Here is a 10410-nt window from a genome sequence, read left to right as displayed (position 1 = left end):
TTTCTAAAAGTGAGGTGTGTGAAGAAGGTAGAGATGCCTTGGGTGCGCGTGCTCCAAGCGACCTACCGCTAGAGCAGCAGGAAGGAATAAGTTGGGGAGCGACAATCAAGAAATGCTACAATAGTTACTTGTATGTGCAAAATGTACAGCTTAGGGCAAATGCAAGATCTGCGAACGAACCACGAGTCAGTCGATGCAGCACCCAGCGGCCCGTTGGAAACCGCCACACAATAAGCGGTGAAGAATTAGGTTGAGGGGGTGGTACAAATGACGAAAAAGGGAACCAACTCCTCACCTTCAAAGTTTCCGGTGACGAAATTTAGAACAAATGGATTCTAAGCAACAAGATTCACCCTGAGCACGAAGCAGCCGTCTCGATGCGGCGGCTTGCAGTGGTCAGGCTTTACCGACAGCTGTCGGCTGCGTTGCAACCGTGGACCACCCGAGCGCACACGCCGGCCGGCTAGTGACGCCCTCTCACGCGAGCACATAACCAGCGGAATCAATTATATTAGATATATTTTGTCAAAATATCGGCACTGTTGTTACGAAATTCTGCGATGCGCAACGGCCCGAGCCAACTCGCACTCGATCCAAGTGCAATCCACTTGCTGCGTGGTTCAGCTCCACTTGCCCGCCACAAACAACAGTAAAGTAAGCTTCACTTAGCAAATTTCTTTGCAGAATCTCATGAACCTTTCGAAATTCCCGTCCACTTTCTCATCCTACAGTCTTTGGTGCACCGTAAAGATTTTGCAGCTAGCTGCACTGCCACTTGCTGTGCCGAATGACCGCCAAATAAGCAGCTTCAGAAAAAAGCAGTTCTACAAATCATTTCTGCAACTCAGAAGGCTACAAAACACAAGAATTTTGGTTGGTTCTTCCGCCAGTAGTCATGTAGCCACTTAGGGCTACCAAGCGCTGCATTTGTGTACCTAAAGACAGGTCAACGTTTCACCGTCATCTGCATCTACCTGATTATGTTGCCAGACACTGGGCGATTGAGATTTTTTTTCGGCGACCAACAGACAGCAACCTGGTTCCCCTACAAACGGCACCGGCAGGCCTGAGCAGCCGTCACTTGCTTCTGGAAATGCCACGGGGTCCCCGGTCCCACATGCCTCGTCCATAAAATCGCGCTACAATTACTGACCAGCAAATCGTTTAAGCAGAACTCCAGATAGGTACTCAATGCAGAAAACGGTCAGCTTAGATCTTTTTCTTATTCAGAGCAACGACGGCAGAGCGGCAGCTGCGTCTTTCACAAGCTTCTATAGGTGGTAAAACCAACAGCGGCGACGGCAATGAGCAACTGCAAGCCACGCCTGTAATTTCAGTTCTCCTTTTAGTTGTTTTCCAGGTGAATATTCGTGATCTCTTCCATGTTTCACTGCCCACTGTATTTTGCCATGCGGTCAGGCTGTGTTGCCTTTGGTCCTATGGTTAATCACTGTTGAATGTTCGTGCTCTACAAACACATCAAGTTTTGTCGCGTTGTTTGTGCCCGACCCAACCTGCAACTAATCGACACGGGTCAGTTTTTGCTGTACAAATGTGAGCTAGTTGCTCCGACCAAGCGTTGGAGAGGCATCATCGCTGCAAGGCAACCCTTGATGCAGAAGAAAACAATGACTTTTGCATTTGAATTTACCCGTGTCCTATTCTCTCCTAGTCGGAGTCAGTTCGTGATGCTCTGTGTTGGGGGAGAGTATACCGCACGCTAGGCCTTCTGAATTGCCATAGGTGTTATGAAGCTATTTTTTTGTCGTGAGTGTACGCCTTCCCGACGTTTTCATTGCCATCAGCAGTGAAAAAGTAGGCAATCACTCTGCAATATGCCTTCCTCATCCGCTCAAAGTCAGGTGCTCACAAGCCTCAGCTTTCCCTTAAAAGAAGAAAAGTGTATCTTTCATCTGTGCTCATTTATTTGCTCAATTTCGACAATAAAGCGTGCTTTTCTCGGTTAGTCAAACACAGTTTGTCTCTCTCTTTCCGTATTTTGGGGAAAGAAAATCATCCTCGGCACATTTTACTTTCGTGTTTAAGCTGGGCATGAGACTAGGTTGTTGATGGCACCAAGCCTACCTTCCTTGGGGATCTGTCTCTTTTGGTGATGAAGTGCGACTGTTATGGCAGCATTGATTAATATTTCATGCAGCGTGTAGCTATGTTCAGACACCGCGGCACTATGGCATTACTTCGATAGTCTGTAAAACTTGCTGGCTGGCAGGCACTAACCAAGAGAAGCGCTCCAGATCCATGCTGCAAAATATTGAGCGTCCCTTATGTGTACGACTGCATTTTAGCCAGCTTCATGAAGTGGCTTGTAGCGCATTATAAGATCAGTACTTGGCCACTAGCATTCGGTTATTGGGTTCTCGAGTGCATTCTCTTGCAAAGTCGAGTGAGAGTAATCCCTGATTCCGTGAAACAGGACTATGAACAACACGATTTTGACGTTTTTGGGGTCAAAGTTCTCTTGAATTTCACTTCCTTCTTCTCATGCACGCGCCGTGATCTATCTATGCTTCAGCTTTCGGAAGTGACCATTCGTCTGTGTGTTAAATTGATAGCACTGCCAGCGCCACGCTACATTCAGTGGCTCTAAGCTGGCGCGAGCGTGCAGCCGGCAACTTGGAAGGCGACGAGCTTGTTCAGCCCATTGTGGACTTCATTTCCTGCGAAAGAAGCAGTCAGTCTTAGTCGTGTGTCATTTTTAGAATCATTCCTGTATCACAGGTTCTCCTGAGGCTTCAAAGGCATTCCTGCACACATCTTGTTACGCTAGTGCTGCGTTGCAAATTGAGAGCAGCAACGAAGTATGGCAAACGAAAAGACGTTTGCTGTAGGCATGATGCCCTTTAGTAAGGAGCGGAGGAAATAATATCATGCTTTTGGCTTAGCCGGAAAGCCTTAGGGCTTTGACTTCAAGCTCCGCATTGCTCTGCTTCTTAACCAGGGATGTAGTTCAGAGCGCAACAGGGATCGACAGCATTTAGAATGCATACGTAAACGAATGATGCGTTCCCTTTAGAGCTGTTGGGTTCAAGCAATGGCCAGTCTGCAATGTGTGCGACTTCAGCAATGCGAATAAGACACATACGAGCCGAAGCTGCTAGTATATATCCCTCCTGTTCTATACGAAGGCTAAATCATCGATCCAAGGGGAAGAAAGTTCCTCGAAGAGCTAAGCTTGTGACGCTGCTTTAGAAAGTTAGAGCTGCACAGTCATAGAATGACAGTAGTTCTTGGCTGTTTTATTTCAACTAAGCATGACGACTTGAATGCATCGCAGGATTGAAGTCCCTGTGAAGTTAATATCTGGTATTGTGAATATGACGCCATCCTTGGATACCACTCGCAGAGGCTGGAGATGGGTTGCAACAAAGGGACCCTGTTCCGATAAAGTCTTGTCCAATTAAAGCTGTGTGGCAGTTATAGACCACGTACAACTGACCCTCCGCCCTTGTCTCATTGCGTCAAATCGTCTTCACGTGTAAGGCGTGCGGCACAGCAAATGCTGCAGCGCAGGTTCTTAGAGGATGGATGATAAAGGCCGGCTTGGTGGCTTTCATAAATCCCCAAACAGTAAGCTTTAGTGTCTAACAACGTCGCAAAGCTCAGTCACACGTTGTTGCTGTGTAATCGCTCCTCCTGTGACGCCCCGTGAGTGGGGAATGAAGATTGCTCTCAACAAAGCGCCTACGCATAGCTTGTCTACCATTTAACCTGTATGTTTTCCAAATATCAAACTTGCTTACTGCTCTGATAAGGCCTCATGCAAGGCCCCATGCAATTGCAGCGTTGTTCTCACCTTGTTATTGGTTTGAAAGACCGTACTGCAGACAGAGAAGCACTCTCCAGAGGGAGATGCGTCATCCTCTATGAACGTAAGAGAAACTGCGACGAAAAAAATCTGTGGGAGGCAGAAGAGATGCAGATCTGAAGCCCTTGCGCCAAAATCCCAGTGTGCTAGTGGAGCGCGCATTCAACGCAAGCCAGTAGTAAGAGTAAGCTTCCATGAATATCAGTGCAGTTTCAAGCCAGAAGTGCCGGCCCCCATCCTTTTGCTGCATCTACAGGCTGCGGCTGGCAAGGGACCTGCTACAGCCACAGCCATTGGCCACCCACGAGGCTGTGGTCCTGTTGTACTGTGCTGCATAGACGGTTCCAACTTTACAGTAGCGGATCACTGGCTTAAAGCCGAAGTTGTTTGACACCATTTCACGATAAACCATGTCATAGCAGATACAAATGCTCAAAATGAACGCTCACGAAAGTTGGAGAGAAGTGCATTGATCTTTCAGCAACTCTATGCGGCCTCGCAATCGAATTTAATGTATTTTGTCGCTGCTCACAAGCAGCAGTTCCGAAATAGAAGAGATTACAAGGGTTAGATTATTACAAACGCAAAAGACGGAGGAGATGAAGCGTTGAAGGCCTGGAGGTGTGCAGAGTGATGGTGGCAGCCGCCCATAGTGGCAACTTCCTCAAACACACACATGCATAAACTCGCCAAATACATTACGAAAAAAACCTGCTGAAGGGACGAGAAGGCTGAAATTCATGGAGCACTCGTTGCGAGCAGCTTCGACATTTGTTCGCCAGCAACTACGATGGATGTAGCACTCCAGGCCGACTGAAAAAGGAATAACAAGGTCTCAGCATCTGTTTAAAACATACATAGACTGAGATAAGCATTAAGCGTGTCCAGCTGTTAACAGCGGTCGGCTACATAAACCATTGAACTCAGTGCTCTCTATGGCAAAACCCACACCGATTGTCGTATATCGCTGTGAGAACAGCATCGGCTAGCCCGTTAAGCCGCTTCAACTCGTTAGATATCAGTAAAAGTGCTAAAATTTAGTACAAAAGCGGGCAAAAATTCAATTAAATGGGTTGTTGCTTTCTTGGGAAAGCGAAATGTGTACATGGACGGAATGGTCGGTCGGCTGCGACGGCGTCGAGCTATGCATGCTGAGCCACCAAATTGCATACTTCATTCTTCCAGTTAGTCAAAAGGTAACTCAATTTAGTGCCATATATACTTATTTCCCGTCGCTTTCCTTTTATTCTTTTTGTCATGTGATGGTGACTGCTCCGTCATCTGACTCCGCTGGGATCCAGCGGTTCACGGGAACGGAGAAGCCACTTCACGTTTTATTTCCCGCTTCTCTTTTGTTCATAACACCAGAGAACTTCTTAACAGGTAGTGTTGCTTGCAACTAGCCGTCTCTGCGGAGGGTTCATTGCGCTGCCATACTGACGGGTACATCAAAGCGAGAAAATGGTCATGAGGCAGCACAGTGAATGCACACCGAAGCAGCGTCAACCAAATGCACCAGGCAGTTGGAATGATGGGCACATATTTGGTAATGGCGCCCATGATGTATGCGTGGTTTCTGGGGATGAGTCACAGCCTGTAACCTGGCCCAGGGTTGTGAACGGACGCCTTTTTTACCGAGGGCAGGTAAAAGTAGGGGAGAAGATTTTGCCTGTCAGCAAAGAAGCCCGATTTGGTCCGTCTGCCGGCGATGATTCGGACTGTGTTGCTGACGACCTTGCGGGGAATTATGATGGGAACTTCCCGGAGGCGACAGAGCATGACATTTCTACCCGAGTCAAAGTAAAGGGGACGATCAAATCGAAAGATGGAAAAAAGCAGAAAGCTAGAGCTCACCTTGCAGCTTCTGGTCGCCTGATCGTAGAGTCTATTCCCGAGACAGAGCATGTTTCGCTTGACGATCTGGATGGTCAGGACCTGTTTACGCGTGAGTATACTGCACAGGAAAGCTCACCGAAGTCTTCTACTGAAAAGGAAGAGCTGAAAGTTTTGATATACAGATGACGCAATGGCTCAGCATTAGGCTCTGTTCGCGCGCAGAAATCTCACGCATAATTTTTTGGGTTGGCATTTTGTGCTCCTCAGCGTACGAGCAGAAGCTGGCGAAATTCATATTTCTCATTAGTTCCTTGAGCGGCAACTGCGCATCTTATGTGGTGGAGGACGTGCGGCGTCTCTTGTATCTCCGAGACGGGAAAATATCACGTAGCGCTGAGTTGGCTTCCCGGAAAGAAGCATGCAGGTCTTTGGCCAGATTGGCATGTCTCAGGAAAAGTCTTGAGGAAGTGCAAGAGGATGGCGGGCGCTTCGCTTGTCACTCCTCTGCTGATGCCTTAGTAGAGCTGGAGGCCAGTCTCGCTGGTGCACTCGCGTATCGTTCCTCTGACGGCAAACACCCTGCAGTGTACATTCAGATTGCTAGCCTTTTCCCCACTAGCCTTTACCTTCAGGTGACCCCAGCAGCTCTCCAGCGAGTTCTCCTTAGCGTTTTTGACCGAGTTTGGCAGAAGCTGGGAGCTGCGTCACGCCTTCACGGGGAAAAGATATCTCACGGTATGCGGCAAGCAACTCGGTTGACGCTGTTGGGAGTCTGTGGGGTGGACCCTTTGAGCTCCACAGCAAACGCCCACGTGTTAAACTTACTGTCGGCACCTTGTAGACGCCCTAAAGGGGTGGGCAGAGCTCAAATATTGGACATTTCAGAGTGGAGTGGCTCGTTGTGTCTTGCAGTGGCAGCTGTTTTAGATTTCAGCGACTTGTCACAGCTGGATCTCGCTGCATATTCGACTCACCGTCTTCTTGGCGATATTGGCGAGGTCTTGGGGGCATACTGCCCTTGGCTTGTCTACAAAGTTGTGGTCTTCAGACTTCAGTTTGCGAAAGATTTGCTTTGGGAGGTCCTTAGGTATTGGACTTTTACTCTTGTAGTAATTGATTTCCACATAACGTGTACAACTGTTGTCATCCGTCGTTGCGTTCTTGAAACGCTCGATGTGGACTAGTAAATATGCTGGGGGAGCTCAGATTGACAGGCATTATATTTTCTGGTTCAAAAGTGATTGCCTCCGATGTAAATGGCGAATCTTGGTTCTATTGTTTCACTGTTTCTGCTTTTTCCCTTTGGCAACAGACCGGCACTTCAGACAGACTGTCGCGTTGTTACGGCAGAAGATGATGAAGCGCTGCTTCGAGAAATACAAGCAGACGGGTAAGCGGCAGTTCCTTGGACGTTTTTGCTTTCGTTTTTCAGCAGTGGGTGACCAAATTGCACTTTACTCCCGGCTCTGTGTTTTCCCACCAGACGCTTCATCATGCACACTCTCGGCGGTTTTAACGAGTGCAGCGTCCTCCGATGTAGGAGGCCTGTCTACCGTATACCGCACCCGCCTCAGCCATTCGGGTCTAGTGAGTGGCTCAACGGAGGAGAAGCAACTGATTTCTGGGACGAAATGAGAAAACTTTATTTAGAAGCACCAGGAGCTATTCCCGAACCAGATCCTGTAGACGAAACTGACACTGGAGACCTTGAGCAGCAGAAACTGCTAAGGCAACACCAACACGAAGAAAGGTGATTTGTGAACGAAGGGATCTACGCAGCAATATTATACACTGTCCACATCATTGCTGATGAGCTTTTCGTCTGTCTGTGCCTTACACTACAGAGAAAAAGCATTACAGCGCAAGGAGGAAGAAATTGAGCAGCTTTTAAGCCGAAAGGAATGTCTTGTTCCTCATTTTAACAGAGCACTAATGCAGGTGTTAACTGGGGACGAAGATAGTGTAAGGCTCCCTTCATCTCACAACAGGCGAATCTTCACGTTCTTTTTATTTCCCTCTCGAGCAGGAGCACAAGCGCCCAGTTTGACTGAACCAATCTACTGTAGCTCCCCGTGTGTGGTTGAGATATGGACTCAGGGAGAGATACAAACGGCGTCACAGGGTCAAAAAGAAGTTCATACTCGTCCTCGTCTTTCAATGGACGCTGTTACAAAGTCAGATGTGCAAGTATGCATGTGGAAACCTCCGGCCGATGCATTTGAGGCAGCTCAAGGAACAGCCCAGATGCTCATGAAGATCTTCGAAAAACGCCATATGTGGACTCGTACTCCACTCCCTCCTAATTATATGCATGCGTTTGAAAGGACAACGTACTCCCTCGATTGCGTTTACGTGAGCAAGAGGAGACTCGCAGATTCGATGACTTGCTCATACCTAGTTGGACAGAGCAATGGGTTTCTCCATGCATATTTAGGAATGTGCATGTCTTTATCAAACGCATCAAAGGCCTGCATTTGATATTTTGTTTTCTATGCAGCATTCGAGATCATCAACTCCAGTAGTGACTTCAGCGAAGCATGTGCAGGCACCGCCTGCAGTCCGGCCCATTTCAGTTGAAGAGGACACTTCAGCACCTTCAAACGCGAAGCCTGCGAAGGACCTTCTCAAGTTTCTATGACCACACTCGCGGAATACCCTTTTCGGTGTGGTTGCGCTTTTGGAAAGCAAGCGTTGAGTTAAGACTGCTAAACAACGCCGATAAAGAGCGCTTCAGAAGTCTGACGACCGCCGCACATTTTTTTGTTCTGCCCATGCCGTTTGAAATTTTTATTAGACATTCCAAATGAGCAGCCGCTCTGCTGAGCTCGAAACTATGATACCTTCACTCCCCATCTTAAGTTGATTATCAAGCACTTCCTTGGATATTTCAGGCTTTTGTCCTTCAAGGGAGCTTCATTGTTAACGTTTCAAGAATATTCATGTTGCAAAATGAGTGGTGAGGCGCTGAGAACGGACAGCGTGTATCATCTTGCCTATGAAACACGGTCTTGAACGTTTCCCCTCACGCAGACAGCAAACGGATCCTTTGGGAGCGGCAACGGATGGATTTGGAACGCATTACGTACCATTCTAAAGTGCCGCCAGTACTACGGGGTGCCGATATTTCTTGAGTGCTGTCCTTCACATTGAAGCACTTGCTTCTCATGCCAATTTGCTACAGGCAGCAAAGGCGATCCACAAGCTTTTCACCGTGTGGGGAACTGCCTCACGCACATGTTCACATTGGCGGCCTTGGATATAATACCACCAACGTCTAGGGCAACATCCTCAGGGTTTCAAACATAGTAACATGAAGGATTCGGCCGACGAGGAAAAGGACCCCATCATAATTAGACTGAAAAGTTCATGTTGCTGATGCTGCCTATAGCTGGGAACTAATTATTCAAAAAGCTACACTGCGAGACTGGGGACGAATTCATACGCTGATAAGTAGAAGCAGCGCAGCGCACTCGCCGACGTAAGGCGTGCCGAGTCGAGAGCATAGAAGCTACGGCACTATACAAGCATCATGGGCACCATTGATGAGCTGTGTTTAACAACCGCTGAGATAGGCTTTCCGGTGCGTGGTCTCATGCATGCTGCGCTGCACGCTGGCTGTTATGCTTCCAGTGCGCCGAACAGCGCTGTTCCCATAAGTTACTTTTATGCGCTGGAGCGTTCTACCTTCAAGCAGTGTATCCCATTGGTTCGTACGCTTTTGTCTTCTGGGCTGGTGCAATGATGGGCTCGTCCTTAGGTAGCCAAGCAAGGCCAGCGACGCAGCTTAAATTATATCCGGACCGTAGTGGCAACACGAATCAGAATTTAAGCCTCCATTTCTGGGTTACTAGAAGAGCATCCCTCTGGTTCTCTGGTTCAGTATTGTTCGTCAGTCTTAGAGAAGCTTCACACCTTCTGTAACAAACACCCAAGCATGTGCGCTGGCGTCCCAAGGACTCCACAAGCGGTGGAGCGCCGCCTAAGCGTTGGAATCCAGTAATAAATATCCGAGATATCTGGAGCCTTCGTTGCGGAGTAACTCCTGCACGCAAGGAAAATATAAGTTGGGATGCTTTTGATTGGGTGAGCACGAGCTGCTCATCACAACACTGCTCAGGCGCGGGATGAAGTTGCTACTTTTACTAATGCAGTGCCAATATGTACTCAGTAACAATATATGGCACGCTTTACACAAATTACCAATTAGACAATGAGCTATACGAAAACGCTTTGACCGTAAACCAATTGCGCGTAGGGCTGCGCCTCTTTTGGTGGTGTTCCTGCAGTCGCCTGTGTCAAGCTGCGGCAGGTGACCCCTGCATCTCATTCTCGCGTATGAAGACAGATTGATGCTGTCCTCTGTAGCGGACGTGTTTGTACTTGTCAATGATGAGATATTGGGAAAGTACTATTGCTTCTTTTGCCGCGTCTGCTTGGAACGTCCACCTACGACGTCTGTCCCGAAGAACTGGCGCGGTTTCCTTGGATACTTGCGGTCATTGCCAAAGCTGTTTGGTATATATCCTTTTGAATCTGATTTGTCCAAGTAATCATCTAAACGTCTCCAGTCCTGCTTAGTCTGGAAGCCAATCGAGGGATTGTGCTCGAAGAACTGGAGGGCGCTGGAGTGTGTCAATTCTCGGAGGACCACTCCCGACTTGCTTCGTTCTGTTTATTTATTCCATTGGCTTCTTCGATACAGAGCTGATTGACAGTAGAGACAGCTGTAATTGGCAGCGGCAGCCGCC

The 10410-nt window shown here is 48.1% G+C and overlaps 1 protein-coding gene across 1 annotated transcript; it reads left to right on the top strand.

Moving 5' to 3' along the window:
• Positions 1-5287: 5287 nt before the first annotated feature.
• On the top strand, positions 5288-8300 carry ENH_00039360 (hypothetical protein, conserved; the record flags this gene model as incomplete). Its single annotated transcript, XM_013580571.1, has 8 exons — positions 5288-5771; positions 5930-6397; positions 6575-6749; positions 6975-7052; positions 7146-7412; positions 7507-7624; positions 7760-8014; positions 8160-8300. 8 exons carry the CDS (start codon positions 5288-5290, stop codon positions 8298-8300), a joined length of 1986 nt encoding a protein of 661 aa, XP_013436025.1.
• Positions 8301-10410: the final 2110 nt, after the last annotated feature.

The sequence above is a fragment of the Eimeria necatrix genome, genomic scaffold, assembly GCF_000499385.1.
Source record: "Eimeria necatrix Houghton genomic scaffold, Enh_scaff28, whole genome shotgun sequence".
Lineage (NCBI taxonomy): Eukaryota > Apicomplexa > Conoidasida > Eucoccidiorida > Eimeriidae > Eimeria > Eimeria necatrix.
This window is presented reverse-complemented; position numbering and strand designations above follow the sequence as displayed.